The 14,901-nt window shown below is 44.8% G+C and overlaps 1 protein-coding gene across 1 annotated transcript; it reads right to left on the bottom strand.

Annotated features, from left to right (window-relative positions):
• Positions 1-1,753: 1,753 nt before the first annotated feature.
• LOC139648472 (protein APCDD1-like) lies at positions 1,754-14,489 on the bottom strand. Its single transcript, XM_071524607.1, has 4 exons — positions 13,932-14,489; positions 5,142-5,325; positions 3,976-4,495; positions 1,754-3,492 (listed from the first exon to the last, which is right to left on the bottom strand). The coding sequence occupies exons 1-4, from the start codon at positions 13,990-13,992 to the stop codon at positions 2,719-2,721; spliced, it is 1,539 nt and encodes a 512-aa protein (XP_071380708.1). The 5' UTR covers positions 13,993-14,489; the 3' UTR covers positions 1,754-2,718.
• Positions 14,490-14,901: the final 412 nt, after the last annotated feature.

The raw sequence follows: 14,901 nt of genomic DNA on the forward strand, positions 1-14,901 counted from the left end.
TCAAACTATTTCACACCATCTTTAGCTTTCTCATTATGTGTCTGAACTTCTGAAATGACACAAGGGCTGATCATCTTGGCTAAAGAAGCTAAAACTGTCTCCCCACCCACTCAGAGATTGCCTTTATACCGACTCAGTGTAAACACACAGAAACCCATCCTGAATGCAGTCATGCTTGCTTTTCCGATGTTTCACTAAACTGGAGCAGCGTTTTTATATATATTTATATATACAGTATATCTATATCTTTTTTTTTCTTTGTCGAACGGATGCCTTTAACGAGCCACTATAGGCATGATTGCTAACAGGTTGGCCCTGCGCTCTCCTCCTCGCTGCCTGGCGGTCTATACTTTATGGCGTGCAGCAGAAACCGCAAACAGACTATGAAAAACTGCGCTACCCCCCTCCCCTCCGTCATCACCACCCAGCCATCTCCAGTGCACAACCCGGGTGGATCCATGTGTTGCTGCTGGACCCCCGGAGGGAGCAAGGAGTCCGTTTAATGACAGATTCTCCACATTAGAGTACAGATAGATGCCATTCATCTTCGCCCCCAACCCCCCCTTCTCTCCTCATCTCTTTCTTTTTTTTTGGTTATATTCTTCATCCAAGCCTGAAGTAGGCCTACACTTGCTCAACCCCAAAGGATGACCTCATGGGGCGAGCAGCTGCCATCACCATTCTCACAGGAGTTAATAGGAACAGTATGTAGCCCCTGGAAAGGACTCTCTCTCTCTCTCTCTCTCTCTCTCTCTCTCTCTCCCTCTCTCTCTCTCTCTCTCTCTGTCCCCACAAGTTCAACACTAGAAAGCCAACTAACATCATTTCGCCTTCTTTTTTTTTTTCTTTTTTTTTTACTTCTCGGAAACCACACTTTTTTCCCCCCTCATTTCCTCATTTTAATGCTGCCTTACAGATGATAGCCTAGATGAAGAATGGTGTGATGTCAGTTAAAAAGTTTCAATCCAAAATGCTATGTGTCCATTTTTGGAAAAAAACAGTCTCATTTTCATTTCTCATTGTTTCAAAATCCAGCTTTCTACATCCTCTAACTTCAAAGTATTGTGTAAGTAAAGGCCATAATATATCTGATAAGTTCAGTGATATTCCATATTGAATTTAACTTATTTTTTTTGTTGGAACAGGTGTCAACATATTACAAATGGAGGACATCTCCTTGTGGAACATAATGCTTCACTTGTTTCAGTCATAACACTGAAGAGTTAGAGCACAAGCCTGTCAGTGAGTTGATTTGAGAATGAACAGCTTCAGTATGTGTAGTATTTCTGCCTCCTAACTGCCGCTCCTCTCGGCTCATTTATTGTCAGAGCAACTGTGAAATGTATTTTGTTGGCTGACGGTGGTGCACTCTAATGATATACTGTGCATCCAATCAGATATCCCTCTGTGTGTGTTTTCAGCAGTTGGACCTGCACTGGAATGCCTTGTGTAATGTGTGAGCCATATGACAGTTATTCATCAAATGGCGGTACACGTACCCACTATCTGGGCTTTGAATCAGACCACAGTCTGATCACCAGAGCGGAGACAGAATCCAGCCCCTGGTGGATCCAGCCCACTGAGTCTATAGTCCAGGATTCCTGTTTCATTATTGCAATAAATCACGTCCGATCAGCATCCTTTGGACATTTCAAAAGCAAACTTTCATTCTTTTCTGATGGCTGCGCCATATTTAAAATAATTTCCTAGAAATGATTTAGTAATTGAACACGAGACATTATGAAAAGCCATTTTTAATAGACAAAGCGGGAAAAAAATAGTTCTTAAATTGCAAAACTACAAACTTCAATTAAAAATAGACCACTATCTTCCTTTTTCCTTATCAAAATGATACAGTATAAACGGTTAAAATAAATATTTATTTGAAAACAAATTTATTTAGATTGACTGTTGATAGACAAGTAGTCTAATTAGGTGTAATGCACGAGATAGAAGAAATTCTGTACATAATTGAAAGAGGATAAAGGAGTAAATCAAATATTGCTGTGCTCCAAGCTTAACATTTTATCATGCAGTGGCATTAGACCAGAGAAGATGTTAGCTATTAAGGTTTTGATTTCACACTTTGTACTTTGTGGCTTCCTTCTTTTCCATATGGTGAGAAAACAATGTTCTGTACAAAGTGCTGAACTCATACTGCATCTTGGCCGGCTGCGCTCACACGAGAAGTCCTCTGGAATGTCCATTGCTTGCAGTTGGATGTGGAAATAACCGGCCCACACTCCAACACCGTGATCTTGTTTTGTAACAGCATTAAGGAAAAATCTGCAGCATTTGCTCAGAATATTTAAAAGGAAATGATCTGTGTAAAGCAAGAATACCTGTTTCGAGACTGCTCATTATACAAAAGCAACATGGTTTAAAAGAATACATTTTTACATACTGAAATGATGGCACTTGTGTATATATATTGGTAGTTTATATACAGGTTAGCTTTAGGTAGAAATGGAACATACACCACTGAAATAAGAGTCAATAAACTGAACCTACAGACAGCATAACAATGCAATCAGGTGTGAAAGCCATTTGGAAATCCAACGTGGCAAACAGATATCAGAAATCAGTCAGCTCTCCTGGAAGTCTATTTTCTTGACCATCAGTCATGTGGTCAATAATATATCTAAGAAGAGAGAAAGAAAGCTGCCAAAAAGACAATGTCCATCAACGGCTTCAGCAGCACTGATTCTGAACGGGTCTCTAATACACACAGAACCAGCTGCACAGCGTGGATCCCAGTACCAGCAGTGCCAGCTGTGCCAACCTCTCCGTCCCACTGGCTGCTAGCTGGACCTGCTTGCTGTTAGAACCTGAGCCGTAACGATGCGAGGGCAATGTCTCCCCCCCGCTGCAAAGCACCATGGGAGCCTGAAAAGAAGTGGGCCTCCTCTGCGGTCGGTCGGGGCTGGAGCCGTCGGTCGGCCTCTCTCCGACGAACAGCAGCGGATGTTTCCTGTGGTTCAGCTCAATCTTGAAGAGCTCGTACTCCTTGTGTGGCAGCTTGATGCCCAGCACACTGCACCCGTCTGTGGGGGTCAAGTCCTGCTCCGCCCCGATCTCCCAGCCACCCGCCCGGCCGCAGTTACCTGGCCTCGTCCCGTTCAGCACCTTAGCTGTGGACTCCTCTAAGGCCGTAACTCGCACTTGGGTTACCTTGAAAACGAACTCGGTGGCCCCTGCAACCTTGACGGAGGGGTTTCCCTGGGCGTAGTGGCCCGAGGCTCTCAGGGTGAAACTGGGCTGGGAGCAGGCGGGGTCGGAGTAGTGGCGGTAGACGCCCTCCCACGCGTGCCGGTCAGGGTCGAAGGTGAAGTCTCGGGTGAGGAAGAGGACGGCGGGTCGGGCCTCGCAGCGCTGGCTGACCCAGCGACCCGCCAGAGACAGAGGGGCTGCGGGGGTGCGGGGCAGCGCTGGGGGGCGCTGCTCCGAGGAGCGGTACACCAGGGCGCACACAGGGCAGGGATGGATGTGGTGCTGGAGGAGGGGAAGGAGAGGCATGACAGTGAGTTTTGATTCAAGACTGTGAAGATGTCAGAATGCGTCTTATGAATATTGATAATGAGTACTGAATTGAAATGTTTGACTAACTTATCTTTTTATATACAGTACATATAGTTATGTATATGGGCTAACACTCTGAAACCTGTAGACCCGATGAAGCCTCCTGCGTGTGAAATGTTGTGTTTTTCTGGTGTGAGATAATTAATAAAATATGGGCGCTGCATTATATTGTGTGCGGTATACATTTTTCCATTTTCTAAGTTGATTTCCTTCATACCAGCACTGATTGGAAGTATTCTTCTGGGGTGTGCATTTTCTTCTAATCTATGAAATGTCTATAACCCCCCCCCCCCTTCCCCTACTCCTCTAGGCTCTTTCTGTAAATAAGAATGTGTTTGTTGTGAAGTTGCCTGGTTAAATAACGATTGAAATCCAAAATACACAGAAAGGTCTCACCATAGCGTTCTGCAGTGGCTGCTGGTACCCTGTGGGTCTGTACTGAGTTCTCTGTGTCCAGTCAGTGTGTATGTCCCCTAAGAACAGTTCCTGGACCTTCCCTCCATGGTTGTGGTGCCGGGTCTCCACCCGCACCAGACCCATCTCCCCCATGGAGAAGCCCAGGGCCGCCAGACAGGCCCTCCCCGCCCGGGCGTTGTAGAGCTCGTACAGCCTCCCTGGCACCGATCCACCCAGGGTGAGAGCCGTGCAGACCGGAGGCAGCCGGGCAGCCAGCCTCTGCATGGCCACGGAGCTGTGGACCATGATGCCCACCTTGCTGAGGTGGTGCTCGGCCTCTGTGCCCCCGCGGGTGATCCAGGAGGCCTGGCGCAGACGCAGCTTCCCCCTGATCACCAGGGAGTAGGCCGCGTCCTCGCAGCCGCTGTCGGTGTAGTAGTGCTGCAGGAGCCGGAACTGCCGGCTGGGGAAGAAGGTGTAGGAGCGGGTCAGGAACTCTGGGCCAGGCCGAACTTCACATCTGAACATGAAAGGAGAAGAGGGAAATGGTTAGAATAAGGCGGGGTTAGTGAAAAGGAGTGGAACATAAGGATTTGTGCTTAGTTGCCTTCAAATTCTGGCTTGTGATGGCTATTTTGCACTAGCCTGGACTGAACCATCTTAGTCACCAGTAGACAGTCTGGTGCAGTTTCTATCCCTGACACAATATTTTGACTTGGGTCAACATAAGGTGAAATGTTATTAATCCCTTTAGGGAAATTAGAAATTTAAAGAATAACCAATAAAAACTGTAAAAGACTCATAAAACAATAAAGCAATAAAATAGGAATGTAAACAACTGTGGGGTTGTATAAACATGCTGATGTCAATTATGTGCGCTATGTGAGTATAAGTATGTGTAAACATAATAATAAAATGTATATGTACTGTATGAAATAGTGGAGCCATTATGGGCATACCATTAATATAACAATGAGGGAAGTAAGAAGTCTGTGAATGTACAGCAATGTACATAATTTCATATTGGTCTTAGCACTTCAAATGACCCATATTATATCTGTAATTATGGAGAGTTTCAAAAATTGGATTCGATTATTTTGTTTGTCCATCGGATCTTTTTTTCTGCTAAGCTGCTAGACTGCTACAACATCTTGTAGAAAGATTACCTTGTTGACACCCAAGTGCCGTCCAGTCTGGGTGGGATGTCTGCTGTGATTCTTGCCCTGTCCTGTAGGTGGCGGTGCTGACAGTAGGGCTCCCACTGCAAGCTTTCGCTGTGGTTGGAAGAAGAGCCGAAGGGGGCTGTGGGGACCTCCCATAGTTTACTCCCTGACCCAGCCACAAGCACGGCTGTAGCGGAAAGCCAGAAAACAGTCAGTAAATAATCTCAGTTATCATTATCTAGTATTCCAATCAGATAAACACACAAGGCTCCATTACAATTCATTTAGATTCCCAGCCTGATTTTGACCATACTGTGGTGTTTTTAAGAAACAGGAACACAAAATTATTCGCTTCAGAGATGATTATCAGCCTCCTTCATCAGAAAATGAAGGGAGCAAATAATAGCCAAATAGCCGTGGGGGAATATTCACCCCTTCTCCTCTTTACAGCTAAACAAAATTCTGGTTGACTGCAAGCAGTTTGAGGGTTGTGATTCCTGTAAATTTTCCATGTAATGAGTGGTGAGTGGGTGCTATAGAAACCATACATAGTGCTGAATCGGGACGTTGGCCACAGTGCAGACAGTTTTGGCTTGTCACTTCAATCAGCCTGCAGCTGCAGCTCACACTCCTAGTTCTTTTGGTCTCCCTGGAAGACGGAGTTGTGTATGTATGTGTGTATGTATGTATGTAGGTATGTAGGTATGTGTGTGTGTGTGTATGCATTCATCTCTGTCATCAGGATGAAGCAAACAGTCTGTCACTGACAGCAGCAGGCCGACCTAGCCAAAAACATCTGTTGATAATATGATTCAAAAAACACTTGTGATGATGAACGGTCTTGCTTAAGATTTCCCAAACACTGACAGTTAAGTTAATCCAAATGAAAACATTATTCATTCTATAACACTTATTGATCTGACACATGCACATCTGCAGTCTCTCTGCCTGTCATTAGCCATAACTACGCGTTCTGGTGTATCCACTTGTTGTTGCGTAGAGATATGTGCGTTGTTGACAGGGCAAGGCCAAGGTCTACGATCTGGTTTCAACACAGACAAAGGCTAGAGGATTCTCTGATTTCCCCCTGATGGTTGGAACGTGAGAAGAGCCACTGGGGTCTGGGCAATGTGTGTGCGCATTTGTGTGTGTTTGTGTCTGTCTGTGTGTGAGTATGATGAAAATTATGGCTTCAGTTTCATCCTCCCAAAACAAATGTCAAAAAGCAAGGGGAATGAGTCCTCACAGGCTCCTCCATCTCCTGATTGTTCTCTGACTTGCTCTCTTTTTTCCTCTCTCCGCCATCCCACATGGTTTCTCCCTCTGTGGCTCTATCTGTCTCTGTCCGTCTTCTTGTCTCTCCCACTGGGTTTAATTCTTAAGTCAACTCATCTTGCTTTTTCCTCTATTTCTCCTTTTTCTCTCTCGCCTTCCATCTTCCCATTTCTGTTATTCCCTTTCACTCCCCTTTACCCCCCTCCCCTCTCTCATTTTCGCTCTCCCACTTTCTCTCCTTTCTCACACTCGTTCCTAGGGGCTTCAGGATCTCATCATTGGCCCTGTGCTAGACAGCTTTATGGACGTACTCTGGGTCCACTCTGAAAGGTCTTTCCCTTGTTTGACCTAGATCCGCTCACTTCACCCCTCTTCTTGCAGCTCACATGGGGAGAATGTCACCCGTTGAGCCCTGGGTTGAACTGGGAGTTAGTTATGAAAGTGTCAACTGCTAGCTGAGCTGTCCGGTTCAGTCGCAGATGGAGCAGAGTCGCCTCAGGGAAATGGGGACTTTGATTGGAAAGCGTCTGATATTTATTTGCCAATGAGTTTGTCTTTAAAAGGCTCCAAGAGGGAGCCTAACTGGTCAGCGTGTATTAACCTTATTAGTGTCAGGAGGATATTTTTGGTTCCCCTAACTGTGGGAATGCTTCCCATGTGTTGACCACAGCCACACACACATGCTCAGTTCAGGCTACGTTCACATTACAGGCCTTCATGCTCAGTTACGATTTTTTTCCCCTTAATTCTTAGTTCTCATTCATGTTTGAAAAGTGACCTATATCCGACCTCTACGATGAAATGACCCACATGTACAAATGAACAACAAATGATGTCATGTTTACATCATGGAAGCTAGTGAAATTGCGGTTCAAGCGTTAATTTTAAGGAATATTTGCAGTGGAGGTCAAATGAGACTTTGTCTGCTGATGAAGAGTTGACTTCCATCGTTGTTGCTGTCCTCTGAAAATGAAAATGACAGTGATCTGCGTCGTGGAGTGTGACGTAAAAACCACATGATGATGATTTATGATCTGACCGGTCAGACTCAGGTCGCTTTGCCGCGTATCAGATATGTATCGGATCAAATCGGAATTAAAAAGATCAGATTCCATATGTTTTTGGTCTTCACACTGCTCTGAAAAAAAAAAAGATCTGTGTCACATGTAGACAAAAAAATCGGATTTGGGCCACTTCCACCTGTAGTGTGAACGCAGCCTCAGTCCTCAGTCCACACACACACATACACATACACAGCTGGGGATGTTTGAACTACAGTCACACACCACAAAGACAGATTTAAGCTCAAGGCACATTTCTTCTCCTTCGAGCAGTTTGATTTATGTCAATTTGTTGATATGAGTAATTTTTTTTTTTCTGTCACAGGCGTCGAAACATGTTTGCAATTTTCCCCATGCGATGATGTGTGTTTGTTTATGCTCCGTGTCACTGCAGCTGGCGGGGGAATCCGGTCAGACGGACTCAGCTGAGCTCCCATGGGAGAACTCAGGGCAGAAATACTAATCAGGATTAATTAATTTCCACTGCTCCTTGCGAGTCATCCGATTGGCCTGTTTTGTGTTATCCCCCTCTGCAACTGCATGCAACATGCTGCCAAAGTAGTTACTCACACACAGAGCATTGAATGGACAGAGAGGCAAGAGTTACAGTATGTGATGTGGAATCGTTTGGGTTGTTATATTTGAGTTTCTGTTTTGCCAAAGCATTTCTATAGAGTGTTTCTTGAGGTCACTTGTCATTCAGGCCCTTTCCCTTCTTGGATCTCATTCCAGTCGGGCATATGGTTGCATTTACTAAAAGAGCACTCGTAAAAACAGAGCTTAGTAAAACAAAATTGCTCATCGTGGGGTTTTAAGTATTCCTCTACAAAAGAGGCTATTCTAACCACAAGTGAGACAATGTAGCAATACATATGATAATATCCAACAGGGAGCCAGGCCCCATCACAATTTGGAGGAGGCGGGGGACTATTTAAGTTGATTCACTTCCTGCATAGGCAGTGAAATATTATTAGTCTCATCCTGCAGTGGTTCCCAATCATTTTTCCATTAGGGCCCCTAAAACTTCCCCGATAGGACTTGCATGGTGCTGTCCCAGTGTAGACAGGGCCACATGCTGGGTGCATCTTTCAAAAACACATTGCACATAATTTTGAACAATAAAACTCACTGAAAGAATGACTTAATGCACCGTCGGCTGGGGAGCCACTGTTCAGGGCTATCATTCCTCTCTCTCTCTCTCTCTCTCTCCCCCTCTCTCTCTCTTTCTCTCTCTACTGCAGTGAAGCTGGTTTCATCTATATTATCAGAGACCAGGGGAACAACACACACCAGCTCTGATGACAACACTTGCCACCCATTTGTCTTCCTGTAATGTCATCATTCTGCCACAAGGGGTCAGTGCAGCAGTCTGTGACCTGTGTGTGGTCTGGATGACCAGCCTATCATCACCAGCAGCCCGCCACAGTCACTGGCCGTTGCTGCAACTGGCCCGTTTGTGTGACTGATGACCAGCCAAAGTAATCTACCTGTCTTGGAGCTTCCAAATTCATGCTGTTGCCACACACACACACACACGCTTGCACACGCGCTCAAAAACACACTGGAGACATTGATTTATAGAAGGGATGCCATTTATAAAGGACCTCCGGGCTGCACACTGTTTGTTTGTTTGTGTTAGTGATTAAGGTTTGGCAGCTCTCACTCTCCTCTCATGTCTCATCCACAGCGCCAAAGTCAAAATACGGTTTTATGTACTTCTCTATTTGGAGCTGTTCTGTGCAAACAAGAGCTAGATCCAGCCACTTTTGATTCACGGCCCACATCGACCTTTAAGCCCGCCCTGCGCCGTTCGTTAGAGAGAGACTCCTCTGTCAGCTTCTTAGCTCGCTCCATTGAGGCTTTTCAAGGAGAGTTCGGTGCACTAAACTCACCAAAGTAGGGATAGGCACAAAAAGGACAGGACAAAATATTATTGGTGCACTATTTGAAATAATGTCACGATGCAAGGCAAAGCGGGACCAACAATTCATACTTTATGTGCAAACATTTTAACTGCTTCCTCATGTACTTCCTATGTTTTTTTTACAACATCCTGGCCCCACCCTCTGCAGCTTAAGTCCCAAGTGTGGTCAGCCGCAAGGTACTGTAGCCACTCTCCGTGTCTCCCTAATCTCTCACTCCCTCTCACTGCTTCAGTGCCGCAGGACAAAACCCTTTTAACTGTCCCTGAGTTCCCCCCTCATACACAGCCACATGGCTTTTGTGAGGCCTGCGCCCTCCTGGCCCGGCCCGGCCCGGCCCGGCCCGGCCCCGCTCCGCCTTACCTCACCCACCTCCCCTCCCCCTGATTACTGTTCCCCTGATGAAAAAGCCATGATGTTTACGCCTCATTTCTCCTGGATGGATTTCAGATTCCTCCCCTCTTTTTTCTCTTTCCTTCTTTGTTTCGTTTTTATTTTTTTCTCTGTGTCTGTCAGTGGTTGATGAGGTGAAGTTGGTCAGGATGAGGAGGGGTGGGGAGGGGGGGGTTGAGGTAAAGCTTCTTCATGTGCTGTAATGACCCCAAACTCTTAACAAGTCATGATTACTGGGGTGAAGGATGTTTATGTGTATGTGTGAGAGAGAGTGTGAGTGTGTAAGCATGTGTACACTTCCTTGTTCCTTGTGTGCCCATGCATATATGTGAAGACCAAGGTAGAGCACAGAAAAAGACATTGTAGTCTGTGCTGCACTGTTGCTCCACACATAAGAGGAACTGTTTGGAAAATCCTGCAGACCAGCACAGTACCATGGCATAGATAAGGTGTGTGTGTATATGTGTGAAGTTAAAAAAATGTTAAATGGCACAGTAGCTTAGAGATCCTATCCGTTCCACATGTTTACTTGGCTGCTGCACTTTATTCACAGTTCACAGCTGCTTTTTCAGGCTCTCTGAGTTGCTGAGTTGTCCTCCAGATCTTGGACCGGTGTTATAAGATATCTGGATTGGTTTTCTAATGGGAAGGATCTCACCGCCCACGTATTGATGGATAAAAATGATTTCACATAATCCTTGCAGGAGAATAACCCTCTAAATCATCTGCTTTTTTTTCGCAGCATTAGCCATAATCCCCTCACAAAATATGACCAGCTATATAATGTATGCTGTTCTCTTGGTTCCAGATTCTTCTTTTATTTCTACTCTGTGAAAGTCAGCATGCGCATACAGAGTAGATACAAATACCTCACTGACAAGCAACAACATTTTTTTTTTTTAATTATTATTATTATTATTGTTCAGGTTTGCTATGCAGTGGTCATTTTAGATGTCACCCCACACTGCATCTCTCCTGCATTAGCACATGCTAGAAGCAGTGCAGCAAGCATGTAAAAATGACTTACAATTGCAAGTAATTATTGGCCTTTGTTTTAACCTGGAGGGAGTACCAGATAGGTGGGGTTTACCATATGAGGACTATTCAGGTGGTGTCTGGTTAATTTGCCAACAATAAATAAACTGATTTGTCTTCCAAATGGTTTCCTATGATTGTCAAATGCATTTCTTGCGATCCTCTGGCCCAGTTGTGGCAAACCCCACCTATCTGGCACCAAAGTAGGCTTACACAAACCATGCAAAGTATTTTCAAATTCTATTTGGCCCAGGCCCGCCTGCTGCAGGAACCCGCATCTGTCTCTCTCCCTCTCCTTTAACGTTGTCGCCTGTGGAAACAACAAAGTCAGGCACAGGTCAGATTGATTTAGAGGTATTTCAAAGAACGTGAGGTCTGTTGAGTTATTCCAACCCTGAGTCCGCCTTCCTGTTTTGGGCTTTCACCCCAGACTCTCCTAGTAGTCTCCCCGACTCGGAGTATCCCTCGGTCCCTGGGGCGGCACATGGACGACTGCTGTTGTCTTTTCATCACAGTGTAAGCTGGTTAATCCAGCGGCCTTGTTTATTTAGACAAGGGATCTAGAGGGGTTTGTCCAGCGGACCTTGCTGCCAGTTACACTGTGGTTAGCAAACTCTGGCTCCTGTTCACACAACAACACACAGCTGCTCCTGCTGCGTCTCACACCCTCACCATGTAAAATAACCAATGGATTAAGCCAACACCTCCACCTACTCCACCAACACCACCACCCCGCTGCTTTGCTTATATACAAAAACACCAACACTAACAGTGTCAGTTCTCCCTCACAGGTAATTATAAACACACAAGGGCCATGATGTTGCCTAATACTGTACTTTGCCCAAATGCTGCATTATTTGCAATGCTACTAATTCACTTCATGTAATTTTCAAACAAAACTATGTCTGCTGTGATTCACAGTTCATAGGGCGCGATTTGATGGATTATTTGTACTTTTTCCACTGTCTCATTTTGGGTTATTAGACAGTAGTGAGGACAGTAGTGAAGATCCCTGATTATAATAGCACCTGACATGCATTGTGGTGTCTCTCCTTTGTGGACAGCCGAGGCAGTCAAGATGTAGATAGCAGACAAGGAAAGTTGATGGTCCATTGATGTTTTAGAGCTGAGATTACATTGGTTTCACCTTAATCCAAAAACTTGCCTCAGAGAAGTTTTGGAAGAGCTGGTGGCTGTCTCACATACTCAGAATGTTTCAAGTTGGAACAGGACAATTAAGGGGCCAAAGAGGACGACTGCATCCAAGGTTTAATTAAAATGAATTGGATCAAGAGTTTATCTGTTCAAAACATGGTCAAATGAAGCAGTGATAGGGCATGATCGTTAATTTTTCCCATCTAAGGATCCACCAGACCTTATGCAAATATTTACTGTGGTTTCTTCCACACAACGAATCGCTTACTTTTATCTTCCTTAAAAGCTTAAACAAGGCAGACAGCAATCTGCCAAGAGTAGCTTGTCTGTAGCTTAAGAATCAAAGAGTTAGGGTTCAAAGAGTGTTAAGTAAATAGGAAAAAAAACACTGAATCTGTTACTATAGTTACAGCAAAATGACAAGCAAAGTTGCCTAAAGGTCTGGCTCAATATGGAATCAATATGTAGAGATAGTTTTCTGTGTCACCTCACATACAAAACAAAGTACACCAAGTTGGGAAGTTTGACCAACAATTTTTCCTCCGCAGAAATCACATTACACCTGTCATAATTCATCTAAATACAAGTGTTGTGGTCCAAACCCATTCATGGTTTATAATTCCACTTTGAAATCAATGGCAGTCCCTTGACTTAATTTCAAACAAGGGTTGTGTCCAGATGACAGCCTCGGGGCCCTGAGCTGAGGAACCGCTCAGCTCCTTACGCTGTGTGTCTGGGGCCAGCGACTCAACCGCCCCTGTCTCCTCTACTTGACTTGAGCGGTGGAAAAGAAAAACAGTTCGCAGATACCAGTCTACCAGTCTACCATTCGACCATTGAGGCAGCGAGCGAGGGTGGGAGGGTGGGAGGGTGGGAGGGAGGGAGGGAGGAGGAGGTGTGCAGCAGGGGTGCAGGATGATGATTATAACTGGGCAGATGCCTCCTCCTGTCTTTCTCCCTCCACCGTCACCTTAACCAGCGCTGACGGCCAAAACGCTGTGCTCCCCTGACCAAGGCTGTGGCGGCTGGACAATCAGCTCCGCACAGCAGCCTGAGGTAGGGTCAGTAATGGCTGGCTCCTGTTATTCTAACCATTAACATAATGGCAACATTAGTTCCAGGGCCACGCTTCCCTGCTCCTAGGGAACCATTGTTTAAAGGCACCAACCAGGGCGCTCTTTAAGACTCCTCTGCTGGCCGCACATCCAACTGAGGCTTTGAAGATCCAGAGAGAGAGAGAGAGAGAGGCTGAAAACAGACTGGCTATTCATAAGACTAATGTCAGCGCAGGTTATGTTTTTGTTTTTAAAAGTGGGGATCCGAATGTGGAACTTTTCAAATCATTTGAATTGTGACAAATTGCGTAATGATTTCCTTGTAATTATGAGTTTGTCTTTTATAATCTTTTCCTTTTTGTCTCTATATCCTGCCATGTGTTCCTTAAGCTAAATCACCAGGAATTCAGCTGATTTCTCACATGAGAGAGTTTTTATCACATTGTTTTCATAATGCTATGGTTTTGGTAAAAAAAAAAAAAAAAAAAAAAAGAAAAGCTGCAATTTCATTTTTAGATCATAGATTGTAAAAGAAAAGATTTACAATGCAACAAGTTGACATTCTCACACATGATTCCTCAAAAAAAAATTGAAAAAACAGCACTGTAGACTACATCATTCTTGAAACTCAGAGAAAACCATGTGACTATTTAACAGCATCATGTTTGTAAACTTTTTTCTCTTTTAAAATAAATCTTTTTAAACAACAATCATCTTGGACAAAATGTTGGTCAAAATCAGGCTTACCATCAAGGCTTAATTTTAACATAATCAGGCTTAGTTTTCACTAAGTCGAAGGAGAGAATTCTTTTGATCTCTGGGAGTAATTAAAGACATATTAAAAATAATCATAGAGAGATAAACGGAAAGAAAGACACACAGCCATCCTGAACTCACCTTGCCAGAGCCACAGCAGCCAGACTCCCCTCAACAGGTGAGCGAAACGTCCATTTGACATGTTTCCTGCTTCCACACACTGACACTCACACACTCTGCTCGCAAAACAAACTTTGATCCTTGGGAAATCCAAGAAGCGGACAGGTTCCTGTCAACAAGAGACGATCATTTAGGATATCAGCATGACACGAGCGGAGATGAACTGCCCGGTAATCCCTCAGATGAAATCCTTGTGTCCCGTACAGGCAGCAGGGAGTTTTTCTTCTCTGCTACTCTGACTTCTTGGCTTCCATCGTCTGATAAGAAAGTCCTCAGTTGGAATCACTCGCTTCATACAACTTCTCCACACTAGTGCTTTCCTTTAGTTGGAGAGTTGAAATGCTCCTCTCTCTCTCTCTCTCTCTCTCTCTCTCTCTCTCTCTCTCTATCTCCCTCTCTCTCTCTCTCTCCCCTCACAATCACACACCGTTGCCTCACTCGGTAATACTGTGGATTGGTTCCACTCTATGCATGTGCTGTGAGTGTGTGTGTGTGCATGTGAGCAAGGGTATTTGTGTGAGTGTGAGTGTGTGTGTGCGCTCCTGTCTGGCTCTTGGTTTGAGCTGAGAGGAGGGAGTAAGGGAGAGAGAGAGGGAGAGAGAGAGGGAGGGTTGGGGGGCAGAGATAGAGAAAGTTTCAGAGAGTGTGGAGGAGGGGACTTGAGCTTCAAACTTCCTAAAGTGAAGGCTCTGGGGAGCTTTTCGAGCAAGGTGCAAAAGGGCAGTAAGAGTAATACTACAGCTAAAATGCTAAGCCACATGTAAATTATACTCACACAATCTACCTCCAGGTACTTAAACTGAGAAAAATGAAATTTTCAGATTTTTGCTTAGCTCATGGACCAGCGAGAAATGTTTAATCTCAAATCTGTGGCAGCTGCAGAGCAGCACACACACACGGTTTGCACAAACCCATATCACACCCCATTAGA

The sequence above is a fragment of the Centroberyx affinis genome, unplaced genomic scaffold (assembly GCF_046629955.1).
Source record: "Centroberyx affinis isolate AG114_WGS23_722 - 3 ecotype Tasmania unplaced genomic scaffold, CSIRO-AGI_Caff_v1 ptg001206l_1, whole genome shotgun sequence".
Classification (NCBI taxonomy): domain Eukaryota; kingdom Metazoa; phylum Chordata; class Actinopteri; order Beryciformes; family Berycidae; genus Centroberyx; species Centroberyx affinis.